The sequence below is a fragment of the Poecilia reticulata genome, chromosome 19 (assembly GCF_904066995.2).
Source record: "Poecilia reticulata chromosome 19, P_reticulata-male-v2, whole genome shotgun sequence".
NCBI classification, from domain to species: Eukaryota; Metazoa; Chordata; class Actinopteri; order Cyprinodontiformes; family Poeciliidae; genus Poecilia; species Poecilia reticulata.
The window spans coordinates 9510525-9535584 of NC_088848.1; the positions used below are offsets into that span (position 1 = coordinate 9510525).

Genomic DNA, 25060 nt, shown 5'->3' on the forward strand with positions numbered 1-25060 from the left:
CCTACATCCCAGAGACGCACACGCACAGAAAAACCTGAAAATAACTCGGACCGTCACCAAGGCCAGCAGAAACCATTTTCAGACGCTTCGCTGTGATCACTGCAGCCGAAACGAGAACGCCCGAGGGCGGAGAGGGGGCGTCCGGAAAATCTGGACAGAAAGGGCGGCTCCATTCACGTTCCTCACTGCAAAAACACAAAGTCTTACCAAGTATCTGTGTTCTAGTTTTTACTGTAAATATCTTATTACACTTGAAATAAGACAAAACTAACTTATAAGAACGTTTTCAGCAAGATTTGATTTGTTTTATGTCAACAATTCCTTAATATTGATTGAAAAACTACTAGTTTCACTTGCAGATTATCTCACTTAAAACAAGACATTTCTCCCATTTAGGTGTGCAAATTACTCACAAGCTGACAAGTAAAAGTAGCACTACTTCGACATATTTTTACTCAAGTAAAACTAAATTGTAGCCATCCAAGTAATAAAGTATTTGGTAAAAAAGTATATTCAAGTACTGAGTAACAAAAAATTTAAATTACATCATCAGACGGACCAAAATATAAAGTGGAAATGTTGGTATTTTAAGGACGAAATGACAATAATTCACATAACTAAAATAAAATCAGGCAAAATAACATGACTCCAAATCAGTTTCTGTCAATAAAAGACTTATGAAACATATAAAACTTATAAAAAACTGCGTGTATATATATATATATATATATATATATATATATATATATATATATATATATATATATATATATATATATAATGATTTTGTGGGAAAAAAATCAAAATAAAATGGTGCAACCCCGTGAAATGAAAGAACAATTTCAGAACTTTTTTTTTTTTTATCCAATCTGAAAAGTGTGGCATGCATTAATACTCATCCCTCCATTAGTTAATAGCATGTAAAACATTTTCTTGGGCTCAAAAATAAACTCACTGCCAGTTTACAGAAGACAGCGCTACAAGAAGTTTTCTTAAAAAAAAAAAAGAATCATTTCTCTGCAGGTCGATGCTCCATTACATTCATCAAAGTCGAGCCAATTAAGGCGTTAAAATTGAAAAACGTTTGATTCCTCACCTGAACCCAAATGAGAACTTGTAAGAAAATGTGGGAAGCACAAAAAGTTGATCAACAGATCCAAAGTTGTTTTTAATTCCCACTTAGAGGGATAAAAATAAAAATGTATACAGGAAAATGTATAAATTCATCAAGCAGAGTAATAAGTCAGCAGAATAACATTTGTCTAATTATTATGCACATAATTTTATTCATCTAAAGACAAAACCTGACTTTTACTTAAATATTCATGTTTGAGGTTTAACATTTTAAATTAGAGCGCTGTAAAAATAATACTTTTCTAACAATTGTATACAGTGTTTTATAACCTCTCTCCGTAACTGGATTTATTTTTAGACCAAATTACACAAAGGTGAGTTTTTAGTGAATAATTCAAGGTTATACTGGATTTTATTTAGGGGTCCCAGAGTAAAAGGAGGATGAAAAACCCTTTCAGATCTTAGAAGTTTGTAAGAAATAAAATTCCAATAGAAACACTTTGACATTTGTCAATTATTAACCCTTTCGTAAGGCATTGATCAGTGTTGGTCTGAAGTTTCTGTTCAGCAAAATCTGTTCCGGGTCAAATCCGGTCAGATTTTGTTCTTTTGTCAGTTGTTGAAGCTGATCAGAAGTTCAGAACCGACCACGGTTCTTCATGCAGTCGAGTTTCATCCACCATCAACAAGAATTTCATTACAATCATTTTTGACTTTTTGTTCGTTCCCATCATCCTGGAAAACAAACCAGAACCAAACCGAACCTGGATCGTTAGTCTTCATTTCCAGCAGAGTTCTTGGACAGAATCTTGAAGAAGTCCAGCTCCTTCGGACCAGAAGCAGCCGATCAGTCAGTCGATCGGCCATTTTAACACAGAACCTCAGATTTACAGTTAATCAAATAAATCTTCTAAATCTGCTCCAAAATTTTCCAACATCAACCAAAACTTTTCGTACCCATTTATTTAAAACATATTGGACAGTTTCTAATGTGAGATTAAAACAAAAAAAGTTTAAATTACTAGAAAACCATGAAAATATTTGCGTTGAGTTGGGTCAGTTTTAATGAGTGGTTTCCATTTAATCCAGTTCTGCCTAGTGCTTCAGCCTGTACAGTGGCTCCGTTTCAATTTCAGCTCATCATCCTCTTACCAATAATCCATAGCATCTCTATGGTGTTTAAAATTGTTTTCCTTCCACTCAATTTTCCATCAAATTTGCTTGGACTTTTAAAAATCCAGCCGATCAGTCTCCGATAATTCCTTTTTATCTCATCTGTAAGCTATAATCATAAGCAGGAATAAACATGTTTAATGAAATTCATGCATTTTAATTTTCAAATTTAAATATTGATCATTTTGTAATTTGATTTGAAGCAGCAGTAATTCATCCTGTGAGGTTAAAATTAAACGTGTCTTAGAGCAAACACTGGGCTCAAAACCTTCAATCGAAACCGAAACATTGATTTGAAAACCATTTTCTGCAGGAGGATTGAACCGGGAGGACGTCGGGAACGATTCAGCAGAACAGAAGAAATGAACAACTCGGCTGAGGCAAGGCAGTGCTGAAATAGTATTTTTATTAAATACTTCCAAGATCCAAGTTTGAAGAATAACAAAGCTATGATGAAGACCAACTAACACTCAGACAAACACTTTTGATAGTCGGCAATTTATGGTTGTATTTCATTGTACATTGTGATCATGCAAAATAAAACAAAGCAAGAAAAATATAAATCCAGCGTTCGTGTGAAGGCCGGCAGGGGGAGAGGGGAGAAGCGCAGCCCGATAATATATCATTACAACGCAGGGAAAACATCGAGGGCCTCATACCAAGCTACGGTGCCTGAATCTTTTATTTTTTTATCCTTTTTTTTTTTTTAAATCTTGTTTTATATTTTCATATCACTTGTTCAACATTCTGGGTGGATGGAATTTCAAAAGATGCAAATATCATATATTGACACTAGCTCCATCCATAGTTTGTGATAGAAATGTGTAACTGAAACATGCAAATAACTAGGTGTCGCAACCCGCACGTCTCTCCTCCCAGCAGGCGCCATATAAAACCACCAAGGGTTGATTACACCGATAAATAATTAAGTCCTGATCAATATCCCTTAAGAAGTTTTCGTTGTCTTCACTTCCTCTTCCCTTTTTTCTTCTTTTTTTCTCTACATGTTTGTGAGGGAGAGTGCAGAACTCCAGCTTGGCAGATTGGCAAAAAATAACCAACCGACAACAGCAACATTAATAATAATAATAATAATAATAATATAATAATAAAAACTTAAAACCAGTAACACGGGAACAACAAAGAAAGGAACAAAGAATCGTTTCAAGAGCAGAGGGGAGAGGTCAAGGGTCAGTCAATCTGTCAAACGGAGATATCAGGAGGGAGGACACCTAAAGCAGCACGACGAGGGCGGCGCCGGTCACAGCAGCGGTGCAGATATGTTACAAAGCCTAAAAACACACCGCCCGGAGTGCGTGGGTGCATATGATATGAAAATCGGCTCACAGCATCGTGGGACCAGGAGTTAAGGACACTAGTATCTTTAAAAATAGTTCTTGGAGTGTTGCTGAGAAAGAGAGCGAGGGAGAGAGGGGGGATTACTTCCATCTTGGCGTTTGTTTTTATTCCCTTTCTTCATAAACAGTCGTACGGCCATGGGAGCGCCTACAGGACAGCTTTGATTTGTTTATTTTAGAGCAATCAATACCTCAAATGTTTCAGGGTTGAGCGCTACGAATGGAGGAACAAGCTTCACCTAAACTAGAGTGGGGTTACAGAGGGAAGGGGGTCCATTCCCCTAAATGCACAGGATGAGTGTCTCTTAGATACATGTACATATATTACACTTTTCTACATATATCTATACATACACTGTATTTACACAGTGATTATAAACAAACCAGGCCCTTGCAGACAGCAGAGTAACGGGTTAAAAGAGGTCAACAAGGGAGAGGCAGCGAGCAAACATGCAAAACGCAGGCGGCGGCTTTTCATGGTACGGGCCTCCTGCTCCTCTTCCTCCCTCAACTGCATATAGACACACGACGAAACGCGGCTAGCTTCCAATGTGCACGATAAAATCCTTACTGGAAAAAAAAGAAGAAAAAGAGCAAAACGTTCTCAGCTGTTTTTTTTTTTTTAAAAAAAAAAGGAGCCTCGATTATAGTCAGAGCAAAGAAAAAAAAAAAAAAGGAAGGAAAAACACGGATAATGGCTCCTGTTGTTCACGAAAACACAAATGGATCAGGACGCTAAAAAACACAACGAAACACGTCGACTTTAGTTCAGACGCCCCCCTCCGCTTACGTTCCCCGATCCCACGAACAACGACGACTTCCGATCCATCGGAAAAAACAAGAACACGAACGAAAACACAAACACGTAGAAAGCCTACACTAAAGTTCTACACTTTGGTGCTTCGTGTTTTTGATATCAAGTTTCTCTCGTCGTCAAGTTCTCAGAGCAAACCTGATTGTTTTTTTTTTTCTCTTTTCTTTCCCTCTTTAATTCAGCCGAGGAAAGATTTCCCTTCATGTCAACACCCAGGTAGCGAGGACAACACTTCCAACCTGGTAATCCCTAAATGTGTACAAAATCTAAGCACTCCCCCTCCGCTCCTCCCTTTTGTTTTCCCCGGATAAAGATAAATGCTTGGTTGGGTTTTGGTGGTTTCTGGTACATCTAGCCATAAATTTACACAGTATATTCATAACTCATACTCAAACTGTCACAAGTTCAACTGTATATCCTCTCCTCCCCAGGGACATGTCATCTCGCGCAGGCAGAAAAAAGATGGCTGCCAGGGGAGGGACAAAAGGGCAAAGATGCACCCTCCAGTCAGGCGCCAGATGCATGCATCATCATCTCATGGAGGGGGTCGGGGTTGGGGAGGCGGGGTTCTCGTGTTCAGCCGGCCCCCAGCAGGTCAAAGGAGGGTCGGGGTTGGTTGGTGACGTGGAGAGGGATGCGTTCTGGCCCGGCCGGGCTTCCTGGCACTATCCAATCCACGCAGAGGACGTGCCTCTGAAAACACGCTCGCTGAAAAAACACTGCCCCCCAATAAACTCGCTCCAGAGGACCGGAGCCTCAGGACCGCTGAGGGAGAGAGGCAGAGCGTTTAGACGAAAACAGAAAGGTAGAACTTTATTTGAAGACTGACATGATGAGCATGAAGGAGTTTTTATGACTGTTGTCATGGAAGTGTCATTCGGTAAATGATGACACTTTCAATGCAAAGTTGCTTTAAAAGTCATTATTTACCAAATAAATAAGTTGGGACTTTCAATGCAAATTTTTAAAGGAACTTTTCATTAAAAGTTGCATTATTTACATAATGACACTTCCATAAAAACTCCTTCATGTTCATGATGTGTTATGTCAAATTTATGACTGTCACTTTAAATAAAGCGTCTCCAAAAAATACTTTGTAAAACATTAATAACAATAATAACGATCTATACCGAGTGAAGCAAATGAGAAAAGTATGGAAACTGCAGAGATGTTCACAAATTTTGTCTGAAGTCTAATAACAGGGTTTGTACGTTTTTCACAGAGTAAAATTCAAGCACTTTAAGGTAATTTTCAAACTTTTCCAAAATCATAATTTGAAGATAAAAACAATACAAATTAACTAAAAAAGACAGTTTCAATTCACTATTTATATAATTTATTACTAGGGGTTGACCGATTGCAGTTTTCTGGCCGATCACCGATCGTTTAAAAAGCCTAACTTACCGATTCCAATTTTGGCCGATACCATCGTTTTGTCTGAAATGTTGCTCAATATATCAAGAAAGTTGCTGAATTGGCAACGATGGGGTGTCTGTTGTTAACTGTAAATGTGCAGACATGACCGGGATGTCAGTCAAACGTCTCTCACAGGAGAAAAGAAAAGCACAATGTTTGATTTTTAGACCTTTGCCAAGGCTGATAAGATCGGTGGGTAAGATCGGATTCACATGTAAAAATCGGCTGATCACAGATCTCCAAAAGTTAAGGAAATCGGCACCGATAGATCGGCTGGCCAATAAATCGTTGCACCCCTATTTATTACATCTCGTGATAGTATTCTGCTTTCTACAGCAGGAACAAGGTAAACTAAAATAAAACAATTTTATGTTTTGAAATGTCTCTCTCACAAACTCTACACACCTCACTGATCCAAGAACAAAACATTAAATAACCAACAACAACAACAAAAAAAAAAATCTCAAAATTTCATCAACATATAAATTTTAAGCCAAACTTCATTGAAACTGCACAGTTTGTACCTGATCACTGTAGTGGTGCAGCCGGTGCTCCGGAGCAGTGGAAGTGAACATTGAGCCACTTTCCGTCACGGCGGTGCCACACCCGGGTCTCCTCTGATTGGCTGGAACGAGGGCGGCCCGTGGAGTCCACGAACTGCGTGAGCCGGATGTAGGCGATGCATGCGGCGTCCTCGCCGATGAGGTGGACGTGGGGGTTCAGCAGGGTGGTGTGCACGGGCTTGTTGTTCTTACTCAGCACTGGACAGATAAAACACCGATGTGATGATGGCTTTACAGGACATGATTCACGACTTTGGCTGATCAAAACCTGAACTTTACATCACTTACTGGGAATAAACTAAATAGTTTAGAAGCAAAATGTAATCCACAGGAAAATAAGAATATATACAACCTGCAAGTCTGGAAGACACTCACAGTTTTCAAAGTAAAACTTGTGGAAGTCCATGCCTTCCACCAGGTTTCCCAAAGCTTCGGGTTCAAAAGAGGTGAGTCCAGGATCGCAAATCCTCCTAAAGAAAAAAGGTCAAAGGTCGAATAACAAAGACACAAAACAAAGACAACAGCTACAACTAAAATTACTCGACACGCACTGAAAATGTGCTTCAGGTGTTTGGAATAAACTGATTACAGAGGATCAGTTGATGCAATGAAATATTCAGGATTTCAGCTAAATTCAACACCAAGTTTCACTGCAGTCAAAACAATTAACTCTTGTGAATAAAAATCTTCATAAAACAAACCTCATTATGCAGGAGGTCAAAAACTCAACTGCAAGACGTAAAGCAATAATTACTGAAAAGCAACAAATTGTAATCAAATTGCACTGATTTGCTCAAAACTACTTAAATAAGACAAAAGAGGGTTTGGTATTCCGTTTTCTTGTAGCAACAAATTAAATTAAAACCAAAATTATTCAGGGAGATTTAGCAGCAGTATGTCTGGAGGAGGAAGAGTGAAGCACAGCAGTGGCTCAGTGATGCTCTGGGACTGCTTTGAACAGCCTGTATTCAAAGCAGGCTGTAAAGAAAACTGCTATTATCCCAAGCACAGGGAATCAATAACAATAAACATCACAATAGACACGCGATCAATTATCATTAGATAACATGTCCGATAAAATATTCAATAATTTCACTGAACTCTAATCTAGAACCACACAGCATTCTGGGAAATGTAGGCAGAGGAAAGACTTCTGCTGCTCAATCTCTCACGGTCAACTGAAAAGCTAAGGTTTGTAGCATCAACTCACTCACTCACTGGTTACCTAGCAACAACCTGCTAAGTTACTGGCGCAGCAGCAGTTTCAGGTTTTGCCACTGTGCCTCATAACTGCATAAAAATAAATAACAGAGTGGAGTGAAAACTGGATAAAATGAGAAAGATCACACCGCCAGTTTGGCAGTATTCCAGATATTTAAAAAAAACAACTAATCAGTAACTTTTTATACAAATATCGTGATATGTTTTTCAGCCATGTTGCCCAGCCCTTCCCAAGTAAACATCAAAGTCTACTAATGTTTGGTTATATATATATATATATATATATATATATATATATATATATATATATATACACACATACATACATACATAAATATAAAAAATCAGCATGACACTGCAGCCATCACTTTTTTTTAAACAGCTAACAAAAATTTGATAGGACGTGGTAAAGGAGGTGGCAGAAAGTAAACAAAATGTTAACTGGAAGTCTTTGCCGATTAGAATACTATGATTTCAGCAGGACATAAAAACAAAACAGTTTTAGTGTTCAATATGTTTGTCATGAAGGAAGAGGTGAGATAAAAATCCTCCAGAAAAGTCATTTTTCAAGAAATCACTTTCAAAGCCATCTTATTTATTACAAATAGCTGTTACTTTGTACATTCAGTCAATACAAGTATTTCCCATAGCTTAAAGAAACTGCCGCACTCACGTGTAGGCTTCAAAATCTCCATTGTTGATCGCTTCAATCAGCTGCTCCGTTATCTTGATGATCTCCTGTTTACGGGCTGCAGAAGAGAAGAAATAGAAAATAGGTGGAGGATGATTATAAGCCACATGGAGAATTAGATGTTTAACTTCATCCTACACCCGTTACACCAAAGCAGCCTCTTCTTCACTGCAGCTTGACCACGTTATGGCAAGTTGCTCAATTTCTCGCCTTGAGTGCGACACTCTGGTGGGAGCACACGCTGCCACATTTCTGCCTGTAAACGCCTCAGCTGACAAGAACAGCTCAGCTTAAGGGTCAGATTGTCAGCTTTGATTCCGAGCTTCAACGAAGCGTTTTTGAATCCGACATCCAAAAATATCAGAAGGAACGACGGAACAGCGAGTCGATCCAAATATAACATTAAAAGAATCTAGAATGAAAATATAACTTCTTTAAATCCCCGCTTACGGTATATTATTTTTAAGGCGGCATGCTAACTTAAGACTACTTTGAAATAGAAACATCAAACAAAACTACAACACAGTACTTGGGACATTGGTAGGTAACTAGTTTAAGAATATTTACGAGTGGAATTCAATGTTTATAGCTTCACGATGTACGAACTTCGTCCAGTCAACTAACGATAAACTTGAACTTACCCATAATGGTCCAACAGACGCAAAAACGCTAGCTAGCTAGCAACGGCAAGTAAGTGCCTAGTTAGCATTAGCATGACATAAATACGTAGACGCCTCATTGAGCACTGAATCATACTTTGACGTTGCCGCCATCTTGGATGTTGTAGAGTGGAGTGATCGGAGGTAAATGGATGTGCTGAACCGTTATACAGTACAAACTACATCCATTAGCATTACATTTCACAAATAAGAATGAAAGAATACATATGTATGACTGCATTTGTCCATAAAAACAATTTTACGAGCAGGATTTATGCTCGTAAATTCCGTGAATTCTCGCGGCGAAGCCAGTATCAAAACCAAGAACTATTTCTTACGCATTTAAATTTGCCCCAAGTAACTACTGTTATTTCCTAAGCAATCTTTTTTTCCTACTGTGCATATTTGCTAATGAGAGCTAAACAGCTGTTAGAAGAGAAATACATTAAATACCAAAGGACTTTGGCAGAAACATAAGGTTTATTTCACCACATATGGAAAAAATGCAGTGGAACAAAGACTTGTCGTGTATTTCAGCACAAGAGTCCAAAATAGTAGTAACAGATTCCAGTTTGAGTGTGTTTGAAATGAGTGTGCAACAAAGTTAATGACTCAAAAATACTGTTGGCTGCAATGGTAAAATCCAAGACAAGACATGTAAATAAAAATCAACTGAACTCCACTGTATTGATTGCATTATTAGATTTGCAGCCTTTACAAAATGGAAGAAGAAAAAGTAGAGGAAACCAAACACTTTCACAAACGCAGCTTCATTCCTTCCCTGCCCCCCAAATTATTTGTACCTGGAAAATGATGAAGGCAAGCTCCAGACTTTAACACTGCATAGGAATCCTGCCTCCAAAAATCGCTGAGAACCATGTTGGAATGCAAGTAGAAAAAACATCCCCTCAGCATGATTCTGCCATCAACATGCTTCACAGCTGACATGACGTTATCCACATGACAAGCAGGGCCTCGTCACATGTGTCCTCCTGCCCCAGAGACTAAAAGTTTCTACTAGTCCAAACAATTTTCTCCTGATCATTTAAGGTGCGTTTCTGCAAAATAAAGATTCTCTACAATGCTCATCTGTCCACTTTACCATAGAGGTGCATCTAAATGACCGATAACCATTAAATGCAGGTGAATCTATAAAATGGCCCAAACGTTTTATATTAGTTGCTAACAACATTAAAGCAATTGGTTCACGGTAAAATCATCAACTCTCGATGAGATATGTCGAGTCCCTCTAAATAAAACAAAGGTATACATGGTGAGCAATAAGGGCACCAGAATAGGACAAATAAAATACAACAATTTCTTTCCAGTTTGGCCACCATTAGAGGTTGATAGTTGATGATAAACTAAGCTTTCACCAATTAAAAATGCAGCAGATTGAATGGGATGCAGTGTGAGGTATAGAAACGACATGCTAAAAATAAAACCTCTGACAACTGCAGATGCCGCAAAGCTGCGTGCGGGAGTTGTGCTGGGCGAAGAGAGGTTATCTGCGTTGGTGGCAAGTTGTAAATTATTTTATTAGCCTAAATAAATAGCTTAAACAATTACAAAAATTTATTGATGACTGCCTTTCTATACAGAGACCAATGGTTTTCATTCCAAGATCTTCTCAATCAACTGAGTTTACCACAAGTGGACTTCAGACAAGCTGCAGAAGCAACTGAAGAGTAGTCCGGAGAAACAGGAAGCACTTGAGCTTACACCATCAAAGGGAGTGAACACTTGTTTATTGTTTTGAAACATTTACATTTCTTTAGAGATTTAGAAAAAAAGTCTAAAACATGTTTTCACTCTTACATCATTGTCTATTTTGTGTAGGTTTGAATCCATCCATTGTCTTTCCCTCAACCCAAATCAGGTTGCTGGGGCAACAGGTCCAGAAGGGAACCCCTCAACATCCTCAAGCTCATTATAGGGGCTCCGAAGGCGATCCCAGGCCAGAAGAGATTTACAGTCCCTCCAGCAAGTTCTGAGTCTTCCCTTGGGTCTCATCTCAGTTGAATGTGCCCAGAAAACCTCCACAAGGTGACGCCCAGCGGGGGGCATCCTGATCAGATACCTGAGCCACCTTAACCGATTCTTTTGATGTGGCGAAGTAGTGGCTCTACTTTAAGCTTTCACCTAATGACAGATTTCCTTCACCCCATCTCTAAGGCTGAGTCCAGCCACCCTACGGAGAAAGCTATGATACATGTCCCACGACCACAGCTGAGGGTTGGACCATAAATACAGAGTTTTGCTTTTTGTTTTGCGACGAGACCGAAGCAGAGCAGACGAAACCCTAATCCATCTGTCTGTCTCCTGATCTATCCTATCATTTAAAGACAAACTGAAAAACAAATTAGGGCAGAAATGATTAAGTTAATAATCGGTTAATTGTTAACTAGAGTACATACTCAAAAAAGGCTGTTTGCTAAAAGAACAGCACAGAAAAGTAAAGCCAAAACTGTACAAAAAATACACACATTTTATATTAAAAAAAATCCGTCAGTAAATATTTTCAAACCAGAACTTCTCAAGTGGTGTGGTTTTAGCTTTACCTGGTTCAAATTCTGAATAAAAAAAAATAAAATCTATTAAGCAGCTTTTCCTATTCAAATATTAATCAGTTAGTCCAAAAAAATAGTCAGACAGATTAGCATATATATTATAATTTAGGCAATGAAATATGCATCTTCTTACTAAAAAAAATGAACTGAATTGTTTATTAGCATCTTTTAATGTATTATATTATTGTATACAAGGCTTTATTGAAAAATCTACATAATGGGACAATTTTTAAAAATCCAATTTATCAGAATAATCGATTACTAAAATAATCATTATTTGCAACCCTAGAACAAATGCAAGGATGTGAATAATTTTTTGTGACGCTGTATATATTTCTTTGTTATCATAGTTTAAAATTTTTTTTTAGCAAGTTATCACTTGAGTTTGATTAAAGAATCTCTAAACAGAAATCCAATAATTCCAAGTCATAACACAATAAGCAAAAATAAAGCAAAAGAACATGACACTAAGGGGTGTTAATACTTCATTATTGCACTTCAGAGAGGAAGCAGCTACTGAGAACAGAAGGCAGGTGTAGCTGGGTTAGGCAGTTAGAGAGGTGCTCTTACTCAGCTTAGTGTTGCTTTTAGTAGCGACAGTGCTGCCCCCTAGTGGAGCGGAGGGGATGGAGGACTGTGATTGGTCAGAGTCGGGGCAGGAGCTGTTGCCTGTGCTGTTCCATGCCATGCGCTTTACATCATGCGGTGGAACTGAAACACACAATGGATGGTGAAACATACATGTTGACGGACAACAGGGAAGATGAAAAAGCAACGTGCACACACACTTCATGCAACAAAATAAAAAAAAACTGAGGGGGAAAGGTGGATGTAGGGCTGGTTTCCAATACAACTGGTAGGAATTAAAGCTCCAACTTAAGTTGATGAGAGACATTCAGATGGGTAACATGAGATGATGGCAGGAAGCAGGGTCCATACAGCTCTAATTGTGATGTTTGTGACTACTTTACTCATAATGTTCGTATGGATTAACGGAGCTTTCTCTGATGAGCGGTAGCATCAAATGCAGAAGAGATCGAAGCCATTGCTTTTTACTAGCTTCAGCGATGCCTAAAGGGAGTCGGCATATTATAGTAAGAAGGCAGAAATGGAAAATACAACTGAGGAGTAATAGCAAGGAAAACATTTGGGTGTTCGCTCGACAACAGGAAGAAAAGCACTACAGAAAAAAGTAAGGAAAGATTCAGAGCAGAGAGGAGGGAACATGAAGAGGAGGAATCTTAACGGAGCAAAACATGTAAATGAGAACAGAGGGGAGACTGTGTGAGCACAAAGAGAAACATGATGCTCTGCTGTGCAGGGTTCCAGGAGAGTCAGATGGGCAGTGGGCCGGTTTGGGACGCTCAGCTGCAAGGTAAGCTGGACCTCCACCGGAGGACAGGACATACGCAGTGGTCACCAGGAAACACACACACACGCGCACTCACACACACTTCAAGGTTCCCACAGTGGCCAAAAATCAGAGATGTACAACTTTTTTTTTTTTTTACTTTTCTTAAAGTTGGTGCATTACTTTCGCTTTAAATAATCAAAGTAGCCATGCTCTTTGGTACTTTTCAATAAAAGGAATGCATTAATGACAAAAACTAAAGCGTTTTAAACGGGGAACTCTTCGAAATGAATCAGTTTATTTCAACTTGGATTAGAGCTGCCCAGCGGGCAACCACCGACACCCTCCACAAAAAGGGCAAGCCACAAAAAGGTTGATGCAAAAGAAGCTGCCTGGATGGATCCAAGCATTTTATTGGAAAGTTGAGTTTAAGGAAAAAATGGGATAGTGAAAAAGGTACGTAGGCAACAGAAAAAACTGGAGCCTTGAAGGAATTGTGAGCAAAGACCATTTAAGAGCTTCAGGCATCTGCTGGTCTTAGTCCACCATGTTTTATCAATTCCAAAGTCAGAGCAGTGGTCTGCCAAGAAATTTGGACACCAGAGCAAAAGGCAGCAGGACCACAATGTAGCGATGCAGTAACTCATGCAAAAGGAGCCCTGACCAAGTACTGAATGCATTCACTGTGTAGTAGGTGAACCTGATTTTCATTAGACTGACATTTAAGCATTATGAAGCCAATCTTATTTAAAATTTCTGATTACATAAACTGGGTCTTCAAGAGCTGTAAGCCATAATCATCAATATATATCACACTAGGGATTTTGTGTAATCTGAACTTAACATGTACGTGTATTTTATTATTTTTTTGGCTTCTGAAAATCAGTTTTCTTACATGGTGTAGTTCAACTTTTTCAAATAAAAAAAATAATTCAGCTCAGCCAAATTTAAACATACTAAAATCTAGAAAGATGACATTTGCATTTGCATTTGATAGACCAGCTACTCAAGAATAATTTTTAGGAAGAAAGGTTTCTGAAAGAGGAGAAAAATACACACACAACAAATCCTTTTTCTGCTAAAGGTGACCTATTGTAGTACCTTGACCTGGTATGACAGGTCTGTAGGTTATACAAAACATTACATTACATCATTACATTTTTTTTGCACAAAATCATTCTTAGATTATGAGATTTTAATCAGGCCAGTTCTGCCTATTTTCAGCTCCTTTCAGAATGAGCTGCTTTATGACATCTTGTTATTTTAAATCCAAATAAGTTTCTGCTGGCCACGCCCCCAACTCAACATTTTCACTCGCATGAAAAAATTGCTGCAGTTGTACAACTATATATATATTTGAAAAGCAGAAGTAGAGCCTCCCACACAACCAACAAGAATGCAGCAAGTGGTTTCTGGATGGCAAGTCAACAACAAAACACTTGTTTTTTTTCCAGCAGCCATTGTACAGCTCATACAGTGGAAAAACCAACTGACCAAACGTTGGAATTTCGCTCGGGTACTTAGGCGATAGGCTGGCTTTGGCTGGAGTTGCTTGGTAACAGCGCTGTGCCCGTTGACTGTGACTTTAAAATTGGGAAGTTTTTTAAATGATTTTTGAAATCACTGCATGTATGCAAGGAAAAGGAAGCTGAGGTTTTCCTGTTTTACAAAGAAAAAGGTAATAGCAGTGGGGGAATCCAAGTTGCAATAAACTAAAAGATTAAATTCTTTTGCATCAGAATCTGATTTAGTCCAGAAAGAGAAACGTTAAAAAACCAGTGGGAACCCTATAAAAAAGTAAGGCTTGGTAGATCGGGGTGTGAGCAGAGCTCAAACATGGAGGACATTATTGCCAGTGCTACAAGAAACCGAGGTGAGAGTGGGAGGAGTGGGTGTCGGGTCCTTTCAGGGGGGACAGGGGGCAACCATATAGCTTCTCTTTGCCATAGATAAACTTACTGGCAGGTGAGCTTTGAGGTGAGGGCAGAAGAGGGGGCATCTCCTCAGCGGCGCTGCTCTGACTCAGCGCCGAACTGTCCGCTAGATGTAGCCAAACACACAATAATTACAAACACACACATACGACAGGCACGCTTAGGACCGCAACACACTTGCCGATCACTACAGTCAAATACACACACTTCACTAAAAGGGAGAAAGAAAGAGACAGTGAATGAAAACAGGGAAAAGGGAATAAAACACTTGAGTACCTTTCCTACCTTTCATTTCCTCCTCATCGTTTGTGGCGTTGCTCTCTGTTGATCCCTGAGGACCGAGAAGAGGGACAGACAGACACTGAAACCAACGCAGGAAAGATCCGAGAGCGAGTCAACCAGGGTAGCGCCGTGTTTTCACCCAACAAAAATATTACCTTGACTCCATCAGGAGGGTTGTGCACCACTGTGCTCTGAGATTCCTGCAGAGCAGAACAGAACAGTCAGTCTGGCATATTTTTGCTCTGAAATGGTGCGTTTCAACTGGGTTTGAACCGGCCCCAACTACTTTACCTCCCCAACACATTCACAGCCTACAGGGCATTTTTAGAGTGAAAGACTGTTTAGGTTGGTAAAATTACAGATATCTGCCAAATATATATATATGTACATTTTATCCTTATGCTGTAAATGTGTGAGCCACGTTCACAAAAGCATCTCCGTTACACCCGACTCGTCAACTGAGGTCGTCACAGCGGCGTCACCTCTGCTGGATTCTTGGGTTGAAACAGCGATGACTTACTTTTCAAGTGGTTACAGGTTCCACAAAAATAAAGATTTGGAAATAATTTTCAATGAGAACAAGAAGCTGTTGAGATATACAATTTACATTTGAAGCATTCAATCAGCAACAGGACATCCGCCATTATCGTTAAAAAAAAAAAAGGTATGGGAAGACTTCTGACTGGTGTTGGTCATTTACTGTATTGTTTACCATTTATGGTGCCATTTTTTTCCTAAGAATTTTGATTTAATTTCCATAAATGATGTTAAAAATCCCAAAACATTGTGGTTGTTGCCGTCTTGTCAGAATTATTATTTTCTCCACTGATTGCTCAATATCACTGTCAAATATACCGATATGATTAAATGCAGTAGCTTAGTGCAGTTTAGTCAAACAAATCACACTTTTTTTATGCAAGCAGTGTCCTAAAGCAGCGTAACAATAACGGGCATTGTTTTTCAAGAGCAGTGTTTGAGGGGCTAAGATTGCTCTTCCATACAGTCACAGTAACACAAGGAGTAATAAACTCACTTTTATCATGATCATAAAAGCCTCACAAAATATTGTGATAAAACTTTAAGTCCATCTTGGATCAAAAAGATCCTTTACACAGAAACGGGTCTTTCACTGGAAGCGTAAACTGAAATCTTTCTCTTGTAGAAAAATCTTGGGTTACGGGGAAGGACCAACGGCAAAGTTCATACGAAGATGATGAGTTACCTTCAACAGAGTTAGCAACCGTTCCATTCAGGAAACCCCAGTGGTTTATGAGGACATGAGAAGTTTCTGAGGTTAATTTTACTCCATTTTATCTCCATTAGCCCCTTTTCAATACAACTAAGGATCACTTAATTATTAACACCTGGCCTGAGCCACATGAAGGCAGTGGTGTTTCACTTCAGCTGATTTCTGACAACATCTACAATTTGACATCTGTTTCAACCACAACATATGCAACATTAGCCTGAATAAATGTTTTAGGGTCAAACAACATAAAAGAGAATTATCTAGAGACAAAAAGTCTAGACTGTCTTTACAACATTTTGTGACATTATTGCAGCACAGATACATCCTTGTGTTTGTGTAAAAAAAAAACTACAGACTTTTAGCTGCTTCCATTCACTGTTTTACAGAACAAAACACGGATTACTGGTGACGTAAATATAAGTGAACAATTGTAACAATCTCTGAATGCTGGCAGCATTTTAGTTTTCAGAACAGTTGGGTTTCCATAAATTCCTTGGTAGAATTCTGATTCATTAAATCTCCTTCAAATAAAAAACTAAAAATCCCCACTTGACTCAAGTCAAAGACTGAATCTCCTTTAGCTACAGTAACAAATCTAACAATTTTAGGCTGCAAACCTGAATACATTTGAGTTGTAAATTGCACACATATAATACAACTTGGGGTCCTGTTGCACCAGTTGTGAAGCACCTTTGAAGCAAACTACCTAATCCAAACCACAGCACTGCAACACACCATTCACTGCATGCTGCAAGAGCATGATGAAGGCAGCAGAACCAGCATGTCAGTAAGAATGTTAATGAAGGAAAGAAAGCAGGTTGAAGTGAGGAAACATTCGCTAAAGAAGTTCAGAGCAAAAAGAAAAATGTTGGAATAGATGGTTGAAATGGAAAAAAGGCCAAAAGCATATGTAGTTAGGTTTGGAATGTTAAAGTTTATACAGAGGGCCTGGAAAAACAATAAAAAAAACTGTCTGATGCTTCAACTGCTAGCTGCATGATGTGAGCAGTAAATAGTCCAACCAACAAGCCCATGCTTTATAGACAGATGCAACTGGGAAGGAAAATATGATTGATAAGCTGGTTTATTTCATTAATTCAATTCAAAAAGTGAAACTCATTCATTATGCAAATAATTTAGAAGCAAATTTATTTAAAGTGTTTGTCTCTGGTAATTTTAATGATACTGAAACCAAACACAAAACCTATAAAAAAGATTTTAACATAGAAATTTGGATATTGAAGATTAAAGTTTTTGAAAATCTGGATTTTTTTCACCATGGTTCAAAGTGACGTCACCCTGCCCAAGACGACCATCTTGTTTTGTTTATTCATTTGGATTTTGAATTAGTTTAAGAAGAATATTATATTGTACAGTATTTACACTCAATATTTAAATAAAGCCCCTTTCACAACTTACTAAATTCGTCTGCTATCTCACCTTCCTCTTAACAATAACGTTACATGAGTTTTTCCTATCACTCAACTTTCCAATATTATGCATCTTTTGCAATGGCGTTTTCACGCCAACATGGCAACTCAAAGCATCGATGACTGAGGAAACTTCATGCTGTACCTAAAGGAACTTTGATTCAGTTCTTCTTCACTTTTCCTTTATTTCCAAATGAAATGTATTATTTACTTTCCCCTGAAAAGACGACTTTGGGTCACCGAGCTATTGCCCAGTCGTTTGTCATCTTAGCCCAGGTAAGATGAAATTGTCTCTGCCTAAGGAATAATTTAACACAATAAAAGTTACACTTCTTGCCCATCCTGGATTCGCCTGTGTGTGGAGAAGCCCTTACTTCAGCTTCACAATCTATTAAAAAGGCTTTTGAATAGTTTTTAGTCACCCATTTTATTTATATCCCAATAAATGCCATAATCATCTTGTAAATCTACTCTAGGCTTTGCAGTCCAGACACTTTTTCCTTCCACTCAGCTTTCTATTAATATGCTTCGATTAATTGCGGTGGGAGCCAGTTTATATAGAAATAAACTTTTGTGGCTTGGCATCCTTGTTGAGAATGTCAGTGACTGCTAACAAATATTTTGTATATCCCTATGTAATAGAAAAAGCAATCCACTGGGTTTCCTTACAAACTTTCTCAACTATTTTTAATAATTCATTGAGCATACTGTACTGTTTGATAACTAGGATAAATTTGAATTGAAATAATTTTTTGTAAAGTGCCTTGAGACGGCATTTATTGTGAATTGGTGCTATATTAAAAAAACGAATATTTAAATTTTCTGATAAGCTAATATTGTGGTTTTGACTGACTTTAAATTACAATCTAAATAAACAAAAATAAACACTTGAACAAGTTTCCCTCCTTAAATTGAAAGAAGTGAAAGACATCGACTATTCAATGATATTCCAATTTATTGTGGGTAAAACTAAACGGGTGCACATGCGCTGCCTGAGATTTAAAGTAATGATTTTATCATTTTGAAGGATTCCCAAAGGTCTTTAATGTACATTGATCTCAGTAACACTTGTGCACCTTTGGGAGGTTTTATGGCTTCAAGTTGGCACTGCTGGGGTGCGGAATGATACAAAGCAACATCTCCTGGAACGTAGATGAAGGATGACAAGCATGATGATGGAGGATGAGGCAAGAAAAATAAATCGGGCAACTATGCAACAACTTGGCGGTGGAGGGGGGAGGAGAGAGGCGGGAACTGGCACTGCGGCGGCCTACTGTACCATCTGGGCGTTGGCTGCCATGTTGGTGTCTTTCAGGGCATTGATGGCGCTCACTATACTGTTCTTACTGTTGTTGGTAGAAGGCTGGGACGAGAACGCAAACACTCAAAGTGAAACACAAAAGCTACACAAACACACACAGATGCATTTGAATTAAAACGCCTTTTTCGGGAAAGGGGGCTAATGTTTTTCCGAGCTCCAGGGCTGTTGAGAGCTAACAGGATAAATGAGAGGGGTGAGTGCCACAGAATGGCCTCTAGATCATCCTTTTTACTGCCTCACTAACTCTCCATGCTTGTGCCACTTAACTACACACAGAAAACCCCAGGGGCAAAAGAATATAGACAGGGAGGGCAGCAGGAGAAGGAGAGAGCTGGAAGTGATGGGAGACTGCTCGGAAAGGAAGTTGACTGAAGCTGACTTGAGGTAAAAGAATAAAAGCTTTGGATCAAGAACTGGGAAAAACGAAGCAGAACTTGGAAACTGAAAAGCTTGTGGATGGGAGTACGAGAAGTTTAGGGTCTAAACATGACGAAAAAGGAGGAAAAACAGGAAATAAGTCAAATTTCAGGGGGAAATACAAAATGAGTGTTTCATAATTAAAACTTTTGTAGACAGGTTTTTATTGCATTTACAACAAAATTTGACTGTAAAATAAAGTTAAAATTTCACTTTGATATTTCTCAAAGTGAAATCTATCAACCCAGTTAATGTAAGAAAGTGATTGCTGGAATAAATCTAAGCTATTAAAATAAGCCTGAAAATGAAGGCAAGTGCTTTAAACTTAGCACTCTGCATCCATGTTTCAGACTCTTATTTTGAAGGGAAAAAGAAAGTAGAAACAGTTGGCTAAAGGTGCTCAGCTACAAAGGTATTCTTCACCTTTTTTTAGTTTGTTGGGCAACATGTTGGGAACACTATTCCAAATTATTTACAAGCACAGAAAGAATAACATGCCTGGCTAACTCTTAGCTGCTAACGATGCTAACGCAGCTTCCACGTCTAACTTCCAATTGCCAATGATTTAAAGGGCAGTTGCATGTATTTTAATGAGTCTGGACTGTTTTACATCATCTCTTGTTTAAAATCTAAAACATTCAGTCTGATAAACCCTGAGCTGGATAATTCAACAGAGATAAAAAGATTCTATAAAACAGCTTGAGATTTATGAAACCTTAACTTTCATGGACAAAAAAACAAACAGAAAAAACAAAACAACAACAAAAAAACAACAACAACAAAAATGCCAAAATGTTCAACTCTCAAGATGATCCAAACGGCAAAATACTACAATATTAACAAGTCAAACATAAACTGAACTATTCTATACTGAATGAGTTATTTTGATTTGGTCATGTGGAAAATAGTTACAATAATTTTTTGGTCTCTGAATGAGCGCATCTTATTTCAATATTTATAAAAGGTCTAACCTGGATTATCCTACATAAAAAAACCTTTAAAGCATAGTTTGAGACACACCATAACTTTGTTTGCAAACTTTGATTGCAAAAATAATTGAGCTTTGATGGTTTGTTTTAAATACGAACATTGGTTAATCTGTTCCAGTGCTGAATCAGTGCTAGTGAACAATTAGAAAGAGATCCTGCTTGGTTATCATCACCTTGCTAGAAACAACTTAGCCAGTAAATGTCTGATCTTATGTTATATACTAAGTTTTAACACAGTAGAATAACAGCAGGTAGAACTGAGACAGAAAAGACAGAAAGGACACAGGAGACCAGACGGGTATTAAGGACGAGCTCACCTTGGCAGAATCCGACTTCTTGTTGAGTAAACTTTTGCATGCTGTGAAAATACAGAGGATGGAAAAGGGGAGGGGGAAAAAACTGTTAAAAAGTTTCATTTGAGGTGATAACATCCACCCAGTTTTTAGCTTCTGTTGAGATCTCGATCTCCAATTTTCGTATCTACGAAACCCTATTAGGCCTCCCTTTGTGACCGAGTAAGGCTAGATGTTTCCAGAGAATAACATGCATTTAATGGACCTGTGGTGCAATTTTCCCTCAGCTGAACAGGTTGCTACACTCTGCAAAAAACCCATTCACATCTTAATCCATTCACTGCTATCTGGGGGATAAAAGAGAAACCTGAGAGCAAAGTAAACTTCCTAAATCCATTTCCTGCCTGAGAGAAGACCCCTGCAGATCTAGGAGAGGCTGATGGTCAGACTCAAACGGCCGCCAGGACTCGCTGTGACGAGCTAGGTTAATGTAAATCATTGATTTCCTTTAAAGGCTCCGACCAGTTTCCTCCATGTCTGCTTCCTTTTCACTTGTTTTGCTACCTACACACACACAGTTTTCAAAACTCTTATCTTGTGTTTCTTACCTTCAAACAAGAAATGGGAGAAGGGAAGGGGAGGGTTCAAGGGAGGGTTGTAACAGATGGCTTAGAATTACACTACAAGAGAGATTAGAGATAAGGAGCATAGCATTTACAGCAGCAAACAGTTTCAAGTGACAACTCATGCTCCTCGATCTTGGCTGATAGGCTACTTTTCATCTTGAGATCTGGCCATGCAGCATCCAAAGAGGAAAAATGTGTGATGAAGAAAAGTTTTCATTCCACAACTGGGGACAGAAGAACTGACGGATCAAACAAAACATGTTCCTTATTTAGTGAAATCTTGGATTAAAAAAAAAAAGAAAAAAAAGTCAACTGTTTTCCATCTGCAGTGCAAAGTAGTGTTGGTACTACTTTGCAGTGATCATTCACTTTCTAAACATTTGTCATGCTACAACAACAAACTTCAAAGTTTTTTATAACAACATTATGCTGCACATGAACACAAAGTAGTGCATTTTAACGTGAAAAGAAAATTATTCATGGTTTCTCTTCCATAAAACAAGATTTGTGGATTGCGCAACTGATAGTCTATGTTCACACAGCAGGTGTGTCTTTATGATCAATTATAGTTTTTGCAGAAATCCAGTTTTTTTGCATGGTCGCTCATACTATTAATTAAACCAAAATGGGACTTCTGTATGAACAGTTTACTTCCCCAAAGCGACCCGCATGTGCAGAAGAAGAACACAGGAGCGCAATAATAAATGGAGCCGTCAACGGGTTAATTTTAAAGTTTATTCAGTAATGGAAGTTGATATCTGTACTTCAAACAAGACCAAAAATACTTGGCAAGATTTTGTTTTTGAACTATACTTACTTCAGTATCTTCAGTAAGATTTTATTTACGAATGTCAGAATACAGGAGAAAGATTTTTTTAATGTGAAATTTGATAGCTACATATTTTTCTTCCGTTTTCACAATGATGCACCACTTTGTTTGTCTGCCAGATAAAAACCATGGCGTTTGTAGCTGTAATTTGACAAAATGTGACTTTTACAAGGCACTCTGTGAAGGTGTAGTGTTGCCTTGTTCGTTTGCTTCCCAAGTATGGCCTCCCCTCCAAATTATGAAGGATCACGAGTTACACAAGACAGCACAGATGAAGTCAAGATGACCGACCACAGGAAGCCTGCACCACTCGAGCAAAGCGCCGAATAGTGAGCAGCAGGGGAGACTGCATTAGGAAGCATCAGAAGGAGGCATCTCCAGAGAACATTTTATAGGATTTCACCACACAGGACACCCACATGCAAAAGGTAGCAAAGCAAAACAACTTCAAAGACGATAGAGAGATGCCAGTTTTTACATGTAATGTCGCTGTAGGGTAACATCATGAGCAAACTGCAAAGCCCCGCTTTGGCCAGACTTAAATAAGTGCGGGAAAGCGTTTACAGTCAGGAAGGCTTGGATTTTGCAGTAATGAGTGAAATAATACGGAGCCCCCTCTGTGATGTGAGGGATTTCTTTCTCTTTTGTGTTAGCTCGCAAAAAAACAACTATTTTTGATTTTTTTTCCCCACAGGACGATATCGATATCTGACAGTTGTGGTGGTGTCTGTTAGTCTGAATGGTTAATAAAGAGCCATTTTCATGTGCAGTCCCATCTACACCGAAATATATTACAAGATTGATAAGAGTTAAAGGTGACCTATTATGTTTCCTTGAACAGGTTAGCATAGGTCTATGGGTTATAAGAACATCTTCATCACATTTTTTTTGCAGGAAATCATGCATAAATAATGAGATTTTATCCTGGTCAGTTCTGCCTGTATTGATCTCCTTTCAGAATGAGACGTTTTAGAGCCTCTAGTCACTTTAAATCCAAATAAGCTGCTGCTGGCCGCACCCCCCTCAAACTCAACATTTACACTCGCACATGAAAATGGCTGCAAACAATAAGCAATTATGCAACTGTACATATCTGAAAAGCAGCAGTGGAACCTCCTGTGCAACTAACAACAATGCAGCAAGTTTTTTTCTGGATGGCAAGTCAACAACAAAGCACTTGTTTTTTCCTGCAGCCATTGTACAGCACATAAAGCGGTAAAACCAGCTGACCAAATGTGCTGGAGCTCAGTTGGGGTTGCTAAGTAACAGTGCAGTGCCGGTTGAATTTGACTAAATTGGGATTTGTTTCAAATTTCTTATTTTCCAGACACCAAAAAATATTAACATAATGATCAAAAAATGGCTGTGTGGTTTTTTTAAGCACTTGTTTTTAGAAGCAGCTGAGATCCAAATGGACGTATAAAAATGTGTAAAATGTGAATTTTGCATAAAAGAAATATATAAACATGTTTTGACTTAGAACCTTTATCAGGCTACATATGTACAATTATAAATTGACATTTGTCATCAATGTCATCTCATACAAAATAGACCAATTTACTGCGCCGAAATTCAATACTTTTGCAAGGTAACACAAAAATAAGTACATAAATAAATAAATCACCCCCGCATACAGTACGGGGCTCCGCAACATAAGAGGACAAAAAAAAACAACATTCAGATGATTTTAAAAGGAGAAGAGATAAGGAGTCAAGTCTAGAGTGACGACGCCACACATGAAATTAACAAACTTACAAACAGGCACCGTGGTCCATTGTCAGCGAGGAAGCCCGCATTGGAGGGCACCACAAACACCCCAAAAGCTCAGCTCAAACAATCACACATGCTAATAGAAAAACCCAACTTTCCTTTTATACACACACACTGCAGAGCAAAGAAGGTTCTCCTGTCAAAAGCTGAAAGAGGATCTACTTTGCTCTGCACTGCCTTATTCTCATTAATGTATCCATGGAGCCACCATTGGAATCGCCGACCTTTGCCATCCGTCTCCACTCAGGCAGAAGAAGAGGAGAGACCTATTTCGGCACTTTCAAGAGGCGAAGTTTTGCTCAAAAGTACTGAAACAGGCCTCAAGAGGGAGAGATGAGCCTTAAGACTGCTTCCTTTTCCAGAGGTTAATCAGGAAGGTTGAATAGTATCTAGCGTCTCCATCAAAGCCTCTCTCCCCTCAACACCTGCCCCGTCCGTCCGTTTCTCCAGAACCAGGTCTGACGATGGCAGCACGCCAACCCAGCTCTTGCCAACCCCCTGCAGTTCGGGGTTCCCGCCCCCAGAACACAAGCCCCTCCTCATCCTGCTTCCCAGCCTTCCCAGATCCAGCTGGTGAGGATCGCAGGGGTGCGATTACTTAATCTAGTGAATGAAATGGTTGTGGTTGAGCGGTGGAGAGATGTGAACTCTGGAGTGCAAACTAAAGTAGGCTGATTACTGCTAACTGATGCTAATGTTCATGATATCGTGAGGGAAATCTGATGTCTCTGCCATATAGAGCAAAAACAAATTAATGAAACCCTGAGTGAGCAAAACTAATGTGAGTATGCATGCAGTCATGTGCAAAATGCTAATGATGAAGCTGGCAGACGCTGCATGCAGGAATATGGGGGATGGCAATGAGGGCCAACCTGTGCTATGGATCCCACCCCCAAAAAAAAGGCTGTGTGTGTAGAGAGGAAGTGGATGGGCGTGTCTCTGGGACGTACCTTCCTGAGCCAGTGAGGCCGTGGAGGAGGCGGCAGCAGCAGAGTTGGTATGCTGCCGGCCCACTATTGGACAAAAATGC

At 38.9% G+C, this 25060-nt stretch overlaps 1 protein-coding gene across 29 annotated transcripts in view; it reads right to left on the bottom strand.

Moving 5' to 3' along the window:
- Positions 1–2633: 2633 nt before the first annotated feature.
- Positions 2634–25060, bottom strand: part of LOC103481524 (calcium/calmodulin-dependent protein kinase type II subunit gamma) — a 60735-nt gene continuing 38308 nt past the window's right edge. For 2 of the 29 annotated variants that reach the window (XM_081601043.1, XM_008437027.3), the window contains 11 exons: positions 24981–25043; positions 20830–20870; positions 19065–19148; positions 15262–15306; positions 15110–15155; positions 14850–14930; positions 12110–12250; positions 8293–8368; positions 6774–6868; positions 6360–6596; positions 2634–5184 (listed from right to left, as the gene is read on the bottom strand). In XM_081601043.1, the coding sequence (XP_081457169.1) occupies positions 6364–6596; positions 6774–6868; positions 8293–8368; positions 12110–12250; positions 14850–14930; positions 15110–15155; positions 15262–15306; positions 19065–19148; positions 20830–20870; positions 24981–25043 (905 nt within the window). In that variant the 3' untranslated portion in view covers positions 2634–5184; positions 6360–6363. Of the gene's footprint in view, positions 5185–6359; positions 6597–6773; positions 6869–8292; positions 8369–10700; positions 11320–12109; positions 12251–14849; positions 14931–15100; positions 15156–15261; positions 15307–19064; positions 19149–20829; positions 20871–24980; positions 25044–25060 lie in introns of those variants that run through there. The other 27 variants (XM_081601042.1, XM_008437026.3, XM_081601044.1 and 24 more) reach the window with 19 other exon arrangements.